We start from the raw sequence: 19389 nt of genomic DNA on the forward strand, positions 1-19389 counted from the left end.
AGTCTATGTCAAGAATTGCAACAAATCTAACTTCCAGTCTATCTACACTTTAAAACATTAGATAACCGTAACCACATCTCTCTGTCCCCATGCTGTCATCCTAAATTTCTGACAAACGTCTTTGCTTAGTTACTAAGCAACTGGATGGCCTGCTGCGCATCCCCACCCCATACTCCTCTTCAGCTAATCTGGCTGTGGCTCTCCTGTGGGAGCATATGGTTGCTGTAGCAGTGCTTCCTTTCTGGAGTCATACAAATGGCTACTCTGGCTATCGTTCTTCACATGCTCCTACTTGTTGGACACTGAACATTAGACCATTGAGGACCTTAAGCTATCTTCCTGACTTTGCAATGGCGATCACTGACCAGTATAGGGCTCACAACCTACAAAACCATCCAGGAAAGAAAGACTACTTAATAAATGCTGAACAGTAACTTACTTTAGGAGACGGAGATGCTATCGTAGCTGTAGAAGTAACTGAAAGGATGTTTGATAAATTGCAATCCTCTTGCAACTACGGGGAATTTTTATTTCCCATAGATACAGTTTAAACAAAAAAAAAAATGTAAAACTTCTCAATCGTCTGATGGGAAATCACACACTGCTAACAAAGAGACGGAAACAGCAAAAGCTTTTTATAAAGACAAAATGTATTTACAACCTTAATACACTGTTCAATACTGTAATAGAGATCATTTAATGTTTACAGTTATGTTATAAATATTTCTGATAATATTCCAAGTACAAAAAAAAATTAGATATAAGATTTCGTCATCTTTTTCAGAAAGCAAAATTTGGAGATTCAATTTGTTAAAAATATCAACTTTATACAAAAGATGACTTGTCGCAAAATAGTAGGACACATCTGTCTAAACATAAAAACTCCTAAAAATCTGTGGACGTCACTATAGAAATATTGGTCATCTGATGCACTTTACTCAACAAGTAGCTTGCATACAAACATTTTCTTTACAATATATTCTGGCTTCCAGCAAATGCACCACTATTATTATTATCAAATGAAACACTATTAAAATAACATTTTAGATCTGCAAAAATCAAAATGATACTTTAATAGCTAGGCTCTCCAGAATTTGGAGGGGCAGGTGGTGGCGGTGGAGGTGGTGGTGGTGGCAGCAGATTGTACATGTGCGAGTTCTGCATATAAGAAAAATGCAAGTTTTGTGCTGGCCAATTCATATCTGGAGGCGGTGGTGGCAGAGGAGGAAATGCTTGCATATTACCATAGTGTCCATAGAAATTTGGCATAGGGGCATGGTAACCATTGTTTGACAGTGCCATATTATATTCTTGAGGATTAGCATTGTGGTATGTATAGGATTGCTGCTCCATATGCGATCCTGGATAGCTTGAAGGGTAATATGTTTGGTGTTGTCCATATGCAGTTTCTGATGTATGTGAACCCCGTCCTCTAGAAGAACGTGGTGCAGAACCATTTCTTGAATAAGGTCTTGAATATGTCTGAGCACCAGAGAAATGATGTGACTGATGGGCACTTGTTGCTTCAAAAGAAACAAAAACAAAATTAAAAAAAATAAAATATATATTTAATTTACTTACATCTTAGGGCTCGTTCACATCTGCGTTGCCCTCTCCGTTGTGCAGGTTTCCGTTTCCTGCATAAAACAGAGCAGGATACGGAAACCTGCAGGAGTCTCTCTCACCCATTCATTTGAATGGGTGAGAGAGATGTCCGGCCGTGAGCGTCAGCGAGCGTTTTGCGCTCTCCGCCGCGAAACCGGGTTTTTTAATCCGGACACAGAGTCGGACATGCAGTACTCTGTGTCTGGATTTAAAAATCCGGTTTCGCGGCGGAGAGCATAAAACGCTCACGGCCGGACCCGGTCTGTGCTTTCCGTCTTCTGGCATGCAGAAGACGGAAAGCACAGAACGGAAAGAAGAACGCAGGTGTGAACCCAGCATTACTATGCTATTTCATCTTAATATGCTACCAGGGTTTACTACAAAAAGCTAAGATAGTAGATTGATATATGCAAAGGATCTATTTGCCAACTGGGCTTTCAAAAGCATATGTGTAGAATAACAAAACTTCACCTTTATTATTAAAAACACAGGAGAGAGTCTCCTTTAAGATCAAAAAGCGGCTGATCTCTATTTATAACAACAATGTCATCGCTAGTGTTTGCACCCAATGCTACCTTATGGATACTACTAACATGGAATAAATGCCTTTTTTACAAATCCCTAGTCACAAAAAGAGAGAAAGAGAGGAGAGAAAATAGCCAACTCCCCAAGAGCATGCAGTGCAGGTAGTGCCTCACAGGCTGCAAACGAATATCTATTCAGAACCCTTGAAATTACAGCAGATAATCCCCTTTCTCCTGAGGATACTGGCCTTGTGCCACACCAACAGGATAAGACGGGGAAAATTAGCCACACTTAAGGTTCGTGAAATAAGCACCCCCAAACACCCACTAGCTAGAGAAAATATGATTTCTACGCGTTTCATCTTCGTTTGAATTATCAGGAGCAATTCATTTAGCACACAGGAGCAGTAAAAATTGCTGTTACAATGTAATCTTTCTGATGTAAAGCAGTAAAGACCTCTGACCGCCAGCAGGACCGCTCTGATACTAGCGGGGGGCTGTTATCTGCTGCAATTTCAAGGGTTCTGAAGGAAAGTCACTTTCCCTCTGTGAGCATGTATTGATTTCGGGGACGCTGTTATTTTCTCTTCAGTGATACGTATGTGTAGATATATACTGACCATCAGATTGGCATGAGCCTTATGGGTTTTTTTTTTGCCTTCCCCTGAATCAACACTGTAGGGGCCTGTAGGGTTATACGTTGGACTTAATGGACTGATGTCTTCATTCAACCTCATCTACTATGTAACGAACTGCACTATGTAGTGGGAGGAGCAAAGCCAGTCAATCCTTTCTATCTCTTTATATTTAGCATAAATTTAATCTTTAAACCTATTGCCATGATTAGGAAACCTGAAGACCAGTAAATCTAAACTTGTTGCCTGCTGCTCTATATACTGTCCCAATAAAATGCCAAGCTTTCTAGGGATCCTTTCGCCATCTCCACCAGATTCAACTCTTTACATCCTTCAAAGGGCGCTGCTCCACCGATTCGGGTACAGCTGGAATGCTCTACCCTCTACCACCATTACTGAACAATCATTTCAGTATCCAATATGCTCATTACGCTCTGTTAGGTGGGCGGTCCCAGATTATATGCTTCAGCCCAGAACTGCCCCTTTTGATATTAGAAATGCTAATTAGCATATTGGATACTGAAGCCAATAGCAAAGATTGATCAGGAATGGTTGGGGCTAGAGAAATCATTTCAGCTGTGCTAAAAACAGTGAAGCAAAGCCTATTGAAGGATGCAAAGATTTGGGGTTGGTGGGAGATGGTGAAAGGTTATTCTTATTATCACTTGCTTTCTAAGCATTTCTAACATTGTGGCGATTATGAATTTAACCTGGTCAAAAGTGTTTGCCCACTTACAAGGATCAAATTTCTGTTTCTTTTTTCCTGGGTTCTGTGCTTTTTTCTTCTGTTTTGCTTCTCGTTCCTTCTCATCATCGCTGTAATCTACTACCTAAAAAAAAAAAAAAGTTTTCAGAGACGCAATGCTTAAAGTTAAATACGAATCTCCACCACTGTACATCCTCTATACCACTTTCCTATATGAGGACATATCCACTCAGCTCACTGCTGCTGTGTCACTGATGGTTGAGCTGAACCCCCTTTAGCCAGTAGAAAGTCTAAGACTATGAGCCTCTACTGAGTGAATCTGCAGGAGCGAGTTCCTCTAAAAAGGGATCTGGAGAGGTTAGTTCCTTCATCCCAATACAGTACTATCTTTGGATCTCTTTTCGGCACCAAATACACACGTCTGACATCTTTATAAACATGCATCATCTAAATATATTTCAGTGGATACACATGGCGGGAAATTCACTAACCTCATCTACATAAGAAAACTGGCGCCACATTTTGCAAATGAGGATAGAGACTCCTCCACCTGGCAAATTTACTCAACAGAAAACTGATGCTGGTTATATCTGAAAGAGGACCTATCATCACTTAGGGTACAAGCGGTTTTATATACCGCTAGAAAGCTAACCCAGTACTCGTCTTTGCACGAGCGCTATCAGGAGGGGAGGGGGCGTTCCTCCCCACTCACACAGTACAGCGCTATAGGAGCTGCTGTAAAGAAGGGCGTTCCTAACTGACTGTCAGGAACGCCCTTCAGACGATGAAGAGCTATGGTACCGGGACCAATAGCTCTTCACCTGGGGCACAGACCGTGAAAGCCAACAGTGCGTTGAATTCAGCGCACTGTCAGCTTTCTAGCTTTATATAAAACCGCATGTGCCCCAAGTGATGAACGGTCCTCTTTAAATCTACGCCAGTCCCTGAGACTCTTAATTCTGGTGTACCAAATGCTAGAGAGGAAACTTGTTAAGACTGACATACAGTATACATCAGTCTAACTAATGTCTTCTTTTTTTTTTCTTCTAAAAGTTTTTCTTTTCAGATGGTAGATTTTTATTCTTTTATCTAAACAGAATTATAGGGGCAGCCATATTGCCCGAGTATTTACCCTCATTAAAGTGCCTACTTACATCTGGGGGTGGCTCTTGGTCATTTGTCCATGAGGCATCAGAACCTTTATCTCTACAAGCAAGAAGAGTCCAGAATTAGAAGAAAATGTGAAACAATGCTAACATATTTTGGCATTACCTACAAATACAGGGTCAACAGAACATTGCAAGTGGTAGGTTATGTCGAAACTAGACAAAGTTAAATGAGCATACAGACTAGAAGTGAAAGTGTTAAGTTTTCTATATGAAATAAGTCCCCGAAGTGAGGCCCTTGAGCTTCTTGAAAGGTTACTATAGACATATTTCTGTCAATTACATAACATGGAGAGCCATGAATGACAAAGCGGTGAGGTATGGCACAGGCAACATAAAGAATAAAGCCGTACAATACACAAAGAGAAGTCACTTTCTCTGGTACATGGGAGATTGAACAAGAATGGAAGTCATCAGCATTCGGCCATGGTCACAACTAAACAATGACTTGGTTATTTTGCGTGAAAAGTTATCTGCTAATGAATTTCACACACAAAGAATGATCTACATTGCCTATCAGCAAGGATTTCACAATGCCGGCCGGCTTATGATTTCATAACAAAAACCATGAAGTACTAAGCTGAAGCCATCCACTTACTGATAAGAGAGCAGCGAGGGAGCAAATGGTTTCATGTACTGCTGACCTAGCACAATATTAATTGTAAAACGGCTCTTGGAATATTAATAAGAGCGCACAAAAGCACCAGAGCAGATTAACATCTTCTCATACACAAAAAGCATGAACTTTACATTTCATTTTGTTGCAGGGGAAATCGGCAAACAATGAAGTAGCTTTGGGTTGGTGAAGGTCACATTAATGTCAATTCTTAACCCCTTTGGCATTGTCGTCAGTTTTAGTTTTTCTTCATCCCTGCTTCCCATAAGTGATTATTTTTATTTTTCCATTGACAAAAGTCATAGGAGGGCTTATTTTTTTGTAGAAAGAGTGGAATTATGACAGCATTTAAAGGGCCATATAGTCCCTTTCATCTGTCTCTTCCTGAGTGATACACTCCCAAATGTATATCACGCTATGAAGGAATGAACAAGTCAAGGCATTCCACTAAATTACGGGAACCAAAATATTTTTTTTTCTTTCTTCTTTTAAATTCCAGCTAATCCACTCTATTATATTCTACATATACACAGAAGTATAAAGAACATGATAACATTACTTGTACTTTAAATAGGAAACACAACCAGGACTGACATTTATGTACAGCTACTCCCGATGCAGACTGTGGTTTAAATTGGGGATATATCTGGAAACAATAAAGATATAACTATGGCCATTATATGGCTGATCTTATCTTTAACACCAAACACAACTGTAAAGTGAGCCCCAACACACACTATCCAGTATATGGCTGCATTCGGCAAAAAGTGAGCTAATAGCCAAGCTCACAACCTGCTTCAAGAGTCCTCATATCTTGTAAGCCCCTATGCCTCCTGTTTTCAAGAGATCCTCATCATTCAGAACATCCAACTTCATGGATTGTTTAGGGATGTGAGTAGATGTTTTTTTGCACCTGTACAACCGCCAGCATTTACCACTTGGACCTGACTGCATCCTGCAGCGAATCATTGTCTTCATCTAACATGAAAAGGTTTTTTTTTTTTTTTTTTAAATAAGAGAAAGGGCCATATTTAATCACGTTAGATGAAGGCAATGATTCACTGCAGGATGCAGTCAGGTCCAAGTGGTAAATGGTGGAGGTTGTACAGGTACAAGAAACATCCGCTCCCTAAACAATCCATGATGTTGGATGTCTGTTCCAAATAATGAGGATTTCATGAAAAGAGGAGGCTTAGAAACACACACAAAAAAACAAAACAAAAAACAAACTGCCATAGTGAGAAATAGTGAAGGTCAGACTCCTTTCTTTCGTCAGAACCCTGCTCTGCAGATTAATTCAGGTAACGCTAACCAATAAGTGTTTTCTCCTTGTGAATTCGCCAAGACAGACAGAATTACAATAGATTATACACCTCTACAGAAACCATCACTGGCCCATCGTAGACCTCAATGAGCCGGCTCTAAGTCCATTGCTGTCTATGGCCATGAGGATTAGAAAGATCTGGCCATTTCCTAACAAAAACAGTGCCATATCTGTCTACAGGTTGTTTGCGATATTGCAGTCCAGTCCTATTCACTTCAATATAGCAGAGCTGCAATACCAGCCACATCCTACAGACAAGTGTGGAGCTGCGGCCAAATTTCTGAATTCTTCGCAACCTCTTTTGTTCTCCCTTACAGTCTATAATTTCCTAAAGCTGTAATAAGAATATGGAGTAGCCTCAATATGTGCAAGTCACCCAAGGAGAGGAAAGAACTTCAGCACACAAACTGCAAACCTGATCGTATTAATAGTATATCCTATGCCTAACAAAACTCTCAACAGTACCATTGTGAGACTCCTACCTTAGAAATGTTATATAAATTGAAACCATCAGTAACTAACAAGTGGACTGAGCGGAGAGAATGGCTTCCCACAACGAAAACCTCTCCTGTGCAGATTATACAGTCGGGACTACAGTTCAGAGAAATGGAATCAATAAGGTACCCAAGTCAACTGCGTGCTAGCTGAAGAGAGTTTGTACTAGACTACAGCAAGCAAGGTTTTTTTTTTTTTTCTTTTTTTACTTGGCATCTGTTGTGTGTGTGAACACCGCCAGTAGCTTTTTTTTTTTTTTCCCCCTCAAAGCTCTTACATGGCACAGCTGAAGAGCAAGTATAAAATGGAAATACGAAAAGGCAATTTCGTGTTCCACATAGCGGCGGCTCTTGATTTATAAGAGTGCGCTGCTTTTCTCTTTTTCTGGATCTCAGGAGAGGGGAATAAAAAGTGTTCTGTACACAATATTCTGTGCAATGACTCTGCGGACAACTAGATGACAGCCATTTCCACCATTTACAGGTGCAGTCGATGAATAAATGAAATTTCAAAATCCCCTTCACGGTGGGTGGTAGGTAATGCTAAGAAGCAGTCTGGGGCTGCCTTTTACCAGACGCCGCCGCACATCAAGTTACATAGACTGCAGGAAAAGTGCTTTTATTCAGAGAGAAAATAACCAGGACTCTCTAGAAACTGGGGAAAGGGGTGAGCTTCATATTTATGACAAAACTAATTAAAATGTGTTTATTATTAACCGGTTAAGGACCAGGCCCAGAAGTACATTAAGGACTGGGCCTCTTTTTTCAAAACTGACATGTGTCACTTTAAATGGCAATAACTTTGAGACGCTTTAACTTACACCAGTGATTTTGAAATTGTTTTTTCGTAACACATTATACTTCATGTTAGTGGTAAACACTAATCAATATTTTTGTATTTATTTATAAAAAAAACTAGCAAATTTGATGGAAATTTGGAAAAAATTGCAATTTTCAAAATGTGAAATTCTCTGCTTTTCAGGCAGATAGTCATACCATCCAAATACATGAATAAATATTATCTCCCATATCTCTGCTTTATATCGGCATCATCTTTTGATCGTCTTTTAATTCATTTTGGATGTTACAAGGCTTACAAGTGTAACAGCAATTTTCCAGATTTACAAGAAAATTCCTCAAACTAATTTTTTAGGGAACACTTCAGTTCTGAAAGGAATTATAAAGGCCTATATAATAGAAACCCCCATAAATCACCCCATTTTCAAAACTACACCCCTCAAATTATTCAAAACAGCATTTGGGATGTTTGTTAACCCTTTAAGCATTTCATAAGAATAAAAATAATATGGAGGTCAAATTTAGACATTTCATTTTTTTTCACTAATACATTCATTTAGACCTAAAATTAACACATTCACAAAGGGTTAAAGGAGAAAATGCATCTCACATTTTGTTATGCAATTTCTCCCGTGCACAGAAATACCCCACATGTGGGTGTAAACTGATTTTTGGGCACACGGCAGTGCACGAAAGGGAAGGAGTGACACTGGGTGTTTGAACAGCATATTTTGCTGGAATAATTTTCAGGCATCATGTCACATTTGCAGAGCCCTTAGCGTACCAAAACAATGGAAACCCCCCAAAAGTGACCCCATTTTAGAATCTACACCCCTCACGGAATTCATCAAGGGGTATAGTCAGCATTTAGACCGTACAGTTGTTTCACAGATTTTACTAACATTGGAATGTGTAAAAGAAAAATTACTAAAATGTCACTTTATCCCCAAAGTTTTCATTTTCACAAGGGGTTAAAGGAGTAAAAGCCCCCCAAAGTTTGTTAAACAATTTATCCTGAACACGGCAATACCCCATATGTGGCCATATTCTGCTGTATGGGAACATGGAGGGGCTTGGAATGGAAGGAGCGCTATTTTGCTTTTGGATGGCAGATTTTGCTGGGATAATTTTTAGGTGCCATGTCGCATTTGCAGAGCCCCTAGAGTACCAATACAGTGGAAACCCCCTAAAAGTGACCCCATTTGGGAAACTACACCCCCCACAGAACATATCAAAGGGTAGAGTGAGCATTTTGACCCTACAGCTGTTTCACAGATTTTATTAACATTGGGACATGAAAATGAAAATTTACTTTTTTTCCAACAAACTGTCAATTTAGCCCCAAATTTTTCATTTTCACAAGAGGATAAAGGAAAAAAAGCTCCCTAAAGTTCGTTACACAATTTCTCCTGAACACAGAAATGCCCCAAATGTGGCCATAATCTACTGTATGGGAACATGGCGGGGCTCAGAATGGAAAGAGCGCTATTTGGCTTTTGAAGGGCAGATTTTGCTGGAATATTTTTCAGGTGCCATGTCGCATTTGCAGAGCCCCTAGTGTACCAATTAAGTGGAAACCCCCTAAAAGTGACCCCATTTTGGAAACTACACCCCTGTTAGAATTTATCTAGGGGTTTGGTGAGAATTTTGGCCTCACAGCTGATTCACAGATTTTATTAACAATGGGACGTAAAAATGAAAAATTACTTTTTTTTCCAATTAATCGTCCATTTAGCGCCATATTTTTAATTTTGCAAGTAGCTGAAGAATTAAAAGCCCCCCAGAGTTTGTTACACAATTTCTTCTTAACACGGCAATACCCCATATGTGGCCATAATCTGCTGTATGGGTATACGGTGGGGCTCAGAATGGAAAGAGCGTTATTTGGCTTTTAGAAAGCAGATGTGGCTGGAATAGTTTTCAGGTGCCATGTCGCATTAGCTGAGCCCCTAAAGTATCAATACAATGGAAACCCCCCATTGTGACCCCATTTTAGAAACTACACAGGTGACAGTAAACTGGAATTCACCAAGAAGTGACCCCATTTTGTAGGGACAATTTTAGGGCCTCTGCAAATGTGATGTGGTGTCCAAAAACAAAGAATATAAATCTGCACTTCAAAAGCACATATCGCTCCTTCACATCTGCGCCCTGCTGGGTACCCAAATAGCGGTGTATGCCCACATGTATGACACTGGTGTACCCCGGATAACGGACTTAATGCCATATGTGGGTATAAATGGCTGTTTGGGCACAACCGGGCACAGAAGGGAAGGAGCGCTATTTTGGTTTTTGGAGCACAGTTTGGTTTTAGGACACCATGCCACTTTTGCAAAGCCCCTGAATTGCCAATAAAGTGGAATCCGCAGACATGTCACCCCATTTTGGACACTAGCCCACTCATGGGATTTATCAAGTGGTGTAGCGAGCATTTTTAACCCCTGAGTGTTGCATTTATTTAGTTGCCAGAAATGAAATCACAGCTGATAATGAGAAGTTAAAAATGAAAAATTTCCAGAGATTCGCCATTTTAGTGCCCGATATGTTGTGCCCAACTTATGTCAGCAGAGACACTCCAAAAACTGGTAAGCGGGTATCCTGGGCACAACAGCTTTTAGAGCGTTCATCTCTGATACAAGCCGGGCACAACATATTACGCACTGAAATGACGTATTCCTGGAAAAATTGTCATTTTCACCTCTCACAATCAGCTTCGTATTCATTTATGGATAATAAGTTATAGCAACACTTGGGGGTTAAAAATGCTCTCTGTACCCCTGGAGAAATCCTTCAGGGGTGTAGTTTCCAAAATAAGGTCACATATCAGGGGATTCCACTTTACTGGCGTTTCAGATCTACAAAAGTGTCATGGCATCCAAAAACCAAACCGTCTGTGCTCCAAAAACCCAATAACCCTTCTTCCCTTTTGCGTCCAGCTGTGCCCTAATATCAGTTTATACTCACATATGACATTACGTCCGATATAACGGGTACACCAGTGTCATACATGTGTCATAAACTGCAGTTTGGGCGCACAGCAGGGCGCAGAAGGGAAGGAGCGCAATGCGGCTTTTGGAGCACAGATTTGGATGTTTGGTATCTGGACGCCATGTCATGTTTGTAGAGCCTGTAAGGTACCAGAAAAGTGGATTCCCCAAAGGAGTGACCCCATTTTGAAAACTGCACCCCTCAAAGAATTTATCAGGGGGTGTAGTGAGTATTAGTATCCGGACGTGACTGCACAGCGGATGGCGAAGAGGGAATATATAAGCTGTGCGGAGAACATTGCAGACACCAAATTCCCTACTATGTCCCAGTAGCTCCTATGATTGGGGGAGTCACTCTGGGGGTCACTTTGGGCGTCACTTCTGGTGTTTTTTCGCTCATAAGCTGTAAATCTGGGGTGTCCCCTGATATTCGCTCGCACAGCTTATATATTCCCTTCCTGACGCAGCCAGTTGTGTTCTAATAATTTGGCGATTTTTGGGGGGTTTTGCCTTGACATTGCTAGATGCTATATTTTCTTTATTTTTCTGGTGATGTGGCCATATAAGGGCTTGTTGTTTGCAGGATGAGATGCATTTTGTAATGGCACCATCTTTGGGTGCCTACAACTTACTGATTACATTTTATTAACTCTTTCTTGCTGGATTAAAAAAAAAAAAAAAAAAAAAATCAATCCTGAATAGAGTTTTACATTTTAAATTTTTCGCCATGCAGCGTACAGCATAAGTAACATGTGGCCTGTATTCTGCGGGTCGGTACGGTTACGGCGATACCTCATTTATGTTATTTTTTTATGCGATACTAAGTCTGCAGAACAAAAACACATTTGGGGACATAAATCAGTGATTTTTGCATCGCCATCTTCTGAGAGGCGTAACATTTTTATTTTTCGGTTGACAGTGTTGGTTGAGGGCTTATTTTTTGCGGGAAAATGTGCGCTTTTTATTGGCACTGTTGTGGGGTGAATATGACTTTTTGATCACTTTTTATAGCATATTTTGTAGGATGAGATGGCAAAAAATCATTATTTCCGGCGAGTTTTTTCCGTTTTTTTTTCCCGACGTTCACCGTGTACATTAAATATTATTTCAGTTTTATTGTACAGGTTGTTACGGACGCGGCGGTACCAAATATGCATTGCTTTTTTTAATTTTTAGTGCTTTTTTTTATATAATTCATTTTGTATAGAAAAAAGGGATTTTTGGACTTTAGAACTTTACTACTTTTTTCATACACTTTATTTTTTTTTAACTTTTTCATGTGTCCCTTTAGGACACTTGAATCAGTTGATGCTTTGATGAAAGCATCAGCTGATTCAGCACAGTAGCAGACAGGACACGAGCAGGACATGAGCCTGCTCGTGTCCTGTAAGCTGCAGAGGAAGTGTGAGACATCGCTCACTTCCTCCACCGCCTGGCAGGATCACCAGGTATGTGGGGGCTCCGGTAGTCTGGGGTCACTGGCCAGACCCCAGACTACCTTGTACTGACATCGGCACCCCCCGATCTCGCCGCGGGGGGTGCCGATCGGGTTAACCTGTTGGCGGATCCCTTTCGATCGCGCCGCGATGTTTGACGGCGCAATCGAAAGGGTTAACACGTCCAGCCGGACTCAGTTCCGACTGGACGTTATGGAGGAAGGGGTTAGGTGTTAGTAACACCTAACCCCTGTCCCCCCCGCACCCCTCCCCCCGCCAGAAAGGTACCTAAAGGCCGGACGTATTTCGGCAATAGTCCGGTCTTTAGGTACCAGCACATGAGGCCGTAAATTTACGTACGGCGGTCCTCATGTGGTTAAAGATACTTATTCCTTTTCCAGTGGATTAGAATAAGATGGTTGGGGGTCCGACCTTGGGAGCCCCAAGTGATGAGAAGAACAGAGGACTCACTGCGTCTTCCATGTGAATGAAGTATTACTTCTATGGGAGCAAACCAAGTAGACATACTGGGGCTTTATTTGCATGGAGGATGCAAGGGTATTTTTGAGACCATACTCCCCTGATTGATTGGGGTTCTGGCGGTTTGACTCTAATTACAAAACCCCTTTAACGCATGTAAATACGACATCCAGCAAAAGCACTTTTTCCCCATACCTGTACTCATCACTCAATTGTCACACTCAATGTACTAACCTATCATTTGGGCTGAGTTAATATGTAGGGATCTGGTAACAAAATCCCTTTAACAACATACATAACGCTTAAAAAAATAAATTAAACTTGCACAAATTGTGTAGGAGCATGTGTGTTATATGTAGATTACTATCAGGAGGACCGGCTTTGCACGGGTAGGTTTCATTTTTTGTTTGTCTAGTGACCCCATAAGAATTAGCCCAGTTGTTAATTGGTGTATTTTGCATGTCACTTGTGTGTGTGTGTGTGTCCATAAGTGTCATGTGATCATGTGTATCTCCGTTTGGATATCAGTGAAAAACCTATGATAGCTTATTATGAATACCTGGAGTAAAGCTGTGTGAATGTGAACTTGTGTAACAGTATCAGTTCCCTTAACGCTGACCTATAGCAGTGAAGAAAAAATGGCTGGGTTGTTATAGAAACCTGGAGTAAAGCTCTGATTTGTATCTAATCCTCAACGTGATAGTGTGTGCCGAGCTGTGTATCTATTTCTCAGACGTGTGATGTTGTATGCCAAGCTGTATATCTAATCCTCCGACGTGTAATGCTGTGTATCTAATCCTCTCATGGTTGGATATCAGTGTTGGATACACCTGGAGTAATGCTGTGTGCATGTAGAGTGAGAAAAATCTCACACAACAAAAATGTCTAATAAAATACATAGTTCTTTTTTTAAACAAACTGTTGCATTAGTATATATAGAGTTGCATGTGTGCTCATTACATGTCTATGGCCTAGTTTTTATCCACAGAAATCAAGCAGAAATTGTTGCACCAAGCAGATATTTAGAAAGCCGTGAAGAATTGATAAGGAAAGTATATAATAAAATTATACAACATATGAAAATAACTGAACAAGCATTGAGAGAAATTGAGAAAAGTGCTGTGTATGGGATATCCAACTGTGATCTTTTAAGCTTGTAAACCATTTCTTCCTCACAGGGATCTTAAAATACAGGGTCTATATAAATCATGGAAAACTCCACAGCAGCCTGTAAATAAAGTACCCTTCATAGCATTCTCAAACCTTTATAGGATTTTAAAGAGAGAGAAAAAAAAAAAAAAAAAAAAAAAAAAAAAAAAAGCACCCTTCGGGTACAAGATCTGTTCAGTATAATCATTAATGTCTTAAGTGGAAGATTATCTCTCCATCTGTAAACTGTTCTAGGCACTGAAACCTTCAGAATAACCATGGAAGGACTAATGCAATAGTCACTAGAAATTATCCAAAGAAATGTCATGGAGAACACTTAGTATAGAGACTGCACCTCCAAACACTTACAGACCACCTCTTCGCAAAACTAAACTGTCCTCACTGCTAGTAGCCTCACTTAACCCCTTAGTCTACCACAAGCACACATACACCGAGGGCTTTGCATGAAGGCACCCTGATGTACAGGCCTGTGCATTTCACACCAGGATCTGAGATTGACAGTTCAGCTCCTGCTGTAACAGCCGGCATCAGAGAAAGTTATGGTAAGTTCACAGGGCAAAAATCTAGGTGTTACTGAGTACACCCTGGACTGAACTTAAGGGCCTACCTTTACATACGCCTCTTTTTGGGCAGTAGGTGTTTCAGTTGTTAGAACTGTTGCCTTGCAGCACTGGGGTCCTGGGTTCAATCCAAACAAGGGCAAGACCCGCATGAAGTTTATATGTTCTCTCTGTGTTTGTGTGGGTTTCCTCTGGGTATTTTGGTTTCCTCCCGCAAGCCAAAGATATACTGATCGGTAAACTGGCTCCCCATACAAACAACTGACCCTTATTGGTGTTGAGGAAAAGTGCCTGTATGACAGCCACTTACTCCCCTGCTCTTTGAGTCTCATTGAGAAAAGCACTTCATAAATGTTTGTTTTGCCTTTGACATAATGGGAAAGCTACTACCACTTTATGCCAATATCTTAAAATAAAACAAAAGTAAACTGGCATCCACAAGTAGGATACTCTAGAATCACTTGCATATCAGCTGAAGGCACCATAAGCAAACAAACAATTATATGCAAAAATATAGAGCAAAATTAGGATAGCACATTGAAAAACCATTTTAGAGAGAAGGCACAAATTCATTCTCGGGGGGATAACACTGTGTGGGAGGGGAACATTATACTGTGTGGGGCGTGACTGGCAAGGATTAAATGGTTTAGGAACTAAAAATTTGTTTTGGCTCCAAAATATCTAAGTTTAGAAACCTAGGCCTCCTAGGTCTATTTTCTATTTATTGATTGATTTATACAGCTTTGTTGATAGAAAAATGGAAAAAAAAAAAGTTATGATTGCTAAAATGTAATGATGGGGGGAGTTAATAAGTAAACAAAAGGTCAGCACAAGATTTCGTTAAGAAATGTTGGTAGCGTGAAAAGTTTGGACTGGAATTTGCAGGGGAACTTTTCTTTTACTTTTTCGCAGACAGATTCTATATAACTGTAAACGTGTGTCCCAACAACTGGAAAAGGTTACCCAACTTTTAGCAACTATCCTTAGTGGTGATCCCTATGATCACCAGAAGGGAGTCCCAAATCCCCTATTCCTCTGAGATTTGATTGCGAAGAGGGTCACATATGCTGCTCCAATCAATATCTATGAGGCTGACAAATACAAACAAATACAGCCCCTACCGCGTGAGTCGCCCCTTTAGAAGGAAATGCTCTTTGTAAAGGAAAATAATAACATACCTTTTCAAGGCATCAGGGATTATATATTGTGTAAAGTCCTCAACAGATGGAGCAAAATACATGGTATCTTTCATCTTAATTCCACTGGATTCAATATGATCTTTAGAATTAAAGCGAACCACGTAAAACGGATGCGGAACAGGCCCAAATATCTCAAATATCTGTGAAACAAATTAATAAAAGAGAAACACATTAGTCAGTTGTACAGAGAGGTCTCAAATATAGATAGCACTAGAGGCAGTTTTGTTGAGACCTTATACACAGCAGGGGCTAGTTCACACAGAGTTACATGAATTCTGTGTGTGAACATTACGCCCGTCGTGGCATTCCGCTCTGGATTAGGCCCAAATGAATGGGTCTTATCGGGACAGAGCCTCACGCCGCGGACGATTCTGCTGCGGAATCTGTGGGAAGAAGGGGCATGTCGCTTCTTTTACTGCTACTAGCTAGTGGAAAAAAAGAGGCGAGCGGCTCCCATTGAAGTCAATGGGAGTCATTTTTGAGGCGGATTCCACGTCAAAATCAGCTGTCAAAAGACTCCGTGTGAATGAGCCCTAAAGTTCATACATATAGATACCCCCCATTAGCAGTTATTTTTAGGGACCTCAAGTTTTTTGTTTTTTAGTATGTCTCGTTTGTACATCACTTGATCATCTATTTGTTTTTTCCTTAGTATCCTTTTGCTTTCGCATTATGGTCACTCAATATCTCTCATATGAACTGTTTATCTACAGAATTACCTCTACCTTGGAAACCACTGAGGAAGGTGAGCCAGACAAACTTTTTTGGGCACCTTCAACAATCTACCTATATAAAGAATTTGTAGATACTTTATGCCATGGAGATATTCTGGATTTAATTTCTATGTGAATAAACCATAGACTGCATGGTAAAGTAATGTGCTATGGATTTATCCACTATTGATCATTGGCTGTGTTGGGCCTTTTCGCTGGCAGCCACCCATTGCATACTGGAGGGCAGGGTACACCATGACAGGCAACTAAACAATGCAAGCAGAAATACACAGGGAAAAAGAAGAAGAAGAAAAAAAAAAAAAAAAACATCAGGAAAAGGCAGATAACAGTGCTGCCAAGAGAAGACACCGTGCCTGGTAAAGAGCACTTGCTGATTTTTTTATTTTATTAAGAAGAAGATCCTAACTTCTCATGAGTACACAGTTCCAATAGTTAATCTATGCTGATTTGCCTGCAGAAGCATGCACGTTTCCAGAAACCCTAGGGAGCTGCAGCTTAATTTGTATCTGGTGGAAGTCTGTGTCTCTCCACCGCACTACTAAGCACCAGTATAGATGACTGACCTATAGCCATACTGCTTTATTACCACGTCTGCTTTCAAAATAAACACTCACATTTAACATAGTTAAAACAAGGTATTTTCCAAGTCAAGCAATCATAATAAAAACATGTAATATATAATGTCAGGCCGTTTTTACGTGATTAATGTCTGCCTTGTTTGGGGCAAGAATTTTCCATGTACGGTATTATTTAAACTCTAAGCTGGAGCCAGCGGATTGCAGCTCAACATTTATCTCAAGCTAAAACTTTCTGTACCAGAAGGAATACTGATCTATCGTGTGTGTTTCTCCAGCTTTGTTCATACTTGAAAAATGCAATGTTTTCACAGGATACATGATAGGTATAATAATCAATTTAACCACTTCAGTACCGAGCCAATTTGTGGCCAGGACCAGACACATTTTAGGGTTTTTTTTTGTATTTGTGGTTTAGAGGTCTGTAACATTTTTCTCATACGTCTCATTCAACTAATTTCTGTGTCTTTTTTCGGGGACACATAGGGCTTTATTTTTATGTTGTTTTTATTTTCGAATAGGTTTTAATTTTTTTTTTTTTTTATATCCGGGAAAATATAAACAAAATAGGAGGGAAATTGTGTCTGGTTTTCACTTTTCTTTTTTTTATTTAATAACACAAAGTGTCACTGAAAAACTTTATAACATAGTTTTTCCTCTCCATTACGGTAATTTTTATTTTGTATGGTGTTGTCGGGTGTGGGGCTATAACCTTTAACCCCTTAAGGACACAGCCCAAAAGTATGTTAAGGACCAGGCCTATTTTTTCAAAATTGACATGTGTCACTTTAAATGGCAATAACTTTGAGATGCTTTAACTTACACAAGTGATTTTGAGAATGTTTTCTCGTAACACATTATACTTCATGTTAGTGGTAAACACTAATCAATATTTTTGTATTTACTTATTAAAAAAATAGGAAATTTGATGGAAATTTGGAAAAAACTGCAATTTTCAAAATGTGAAATTCTCTGCTTTTCAGGCAGATAACCATATCACCCAAATACATGAATAAATATTATCTCCCATATCTCTGCTTTATATCGGCATCATCTTTTGATTGTATTTTAATTTATTTTGGACGTTACAAGGCTTACAAGTGTAACAGCGATTTTCCAGATTTACAAGAAATGTAACTGTTTGTTTTGTTTTACACACTTTATTATTTTTTTTTTTTTAAAAACTTTTTTACATTTGTGCTGTAAGCACACTAGAACCAGCGATCAGAGAGGATCACTGGTTCTATACTAACTATAGACTTGCAATATACGTGTATTGCAGTCTATAGAGGAAGCTAGCTATGCAGATGCATAGACTAGCTTCCTCTCGTCCTGGCATCCAAGGGGTTAACCCTCTCCCCATCGGAGCTCGCTTCGATGAGGGATTAAGGAGCAGCGTGTAGCTGTAAACTACAGCACACAGACTCCTTATGCAGCCGGCAGCATGCTTTATAGCCGGCCAAACCCCTAGGGTGCCATGATCACTATGGATCATGGCACCTTAAGGGTTAAACAGGGGGGGGGGGGGGGGGTGTCGGTGCAATCACCATCCCTGCTGCTACAGGGGAAGCCTGGCTGTCAGATACAGCCGGCCTCCCATGGAGATCGCACGGGCTCTGCTTCTGAGCCCGTGCGATCTCCATCACGTACATGCACGTGGGAATGCAGGAACTAACCACATTCCCTGACGTACAATGTACGTGATTTAGCGTTAAGGGGTTAATAACGGCATTTTATTAGCGCATTATTTTACTTATTTTATTTAAATTTTTTAAAAACCTTTTTTTTATTAAATTGTTTTATTAATTGTTTAATTTTCAGATGCTGTCCCCATAAGGTCATAAGAGACCTTTGGGGACATCTGATCACTTTTTTCCTTTTTAGGGAGGCTGATTTCTCCTATAACTGGGGCTGGTACATTTAGCCCCAGTTGCAGGAGGAATACAGCCTTCTGCACGCTGTATACACAGTGTACAGAGCTGATATGAGTCCTGTAGGACTCAGCAGCTATTGCAAGACATTGAGCCTGGCGGATCACGTGACCACCGGGTCAGGTGGCGGCTCACATAACCGTGTATACAGCTCTCATTGAGGTCTGTATACACAGCGATCGAGAAGGCAGGAACGGGAATAAACCTTCCCTGCCATCTCTCTGGGAGCTCCGGCTGAAGTTACAGCCGGCTCCCAGTTTCAGCAATTGCACGATCTCGTGCAGCTGCTGTGTTCTGATTGGACGTACCGGAACGTCTTGTCAGAACAAGGCAACCACTTCCCGGACGTATATAGTCTATGGGGGGTCCGGAAGTGGTTAATAGGATCAGTTCCGGTACTGATCCCTTTGACTTACAACAGGCTGATAAAGTATGCCATGTTATTCTGA

At 40.4% G+C, this 19389-nt stretch overlaps 1 protein-coding gene across 1 annotated transcript in view; it reads right to left on the reverse strand.

The window, feature by feature from the left end:
* Window positions 1–872: 872 nt before the first annotated feature.
* Window positions 873–19389, reverse strand: part of NAF1 (nuclear assembly factor 1 ribonucleoprotein) — a 43643-nt gene continuing 25126 nt past the window's right edge. Inside the window, exons 6-9 of the mRNA XM_075265721.1 lie at window positions 15680–15840; window positions 4625–4676; window positions 3501–3594; window positions 873–1523 (exon numbers count right to left, since the gene is read on the reverse strand). Coding sequence (XP_075121822.1) covers window positions 1072–1523; window positions 3501–3594; window positions 4625–4676; window positions 15680–15840 — 759 coding nt within the window. The 3' untranslated portion in view covers window positions 873–1071. The remainder of the gene's footprint in view (window positions 1524–3500; window positions 3595–4624; window positions 4677–15679; window positions 15841–19389) is intronic.

The sequence above is a fragment of the Leptodactylus fuscus genome, chromosome 1, assembly GCF_031893055.1.
Source record: "Leptodactylus fuscus isolate aLepFus1 chromosome 1, aLepFus1.hap2, whole genome shotgun sequence".
NCBI lineage: Eukaryota > Metazoa > Chordata > Amphibia > Anura > Leptodactylidae > Leptodactylus > Leptodactylus fuscus.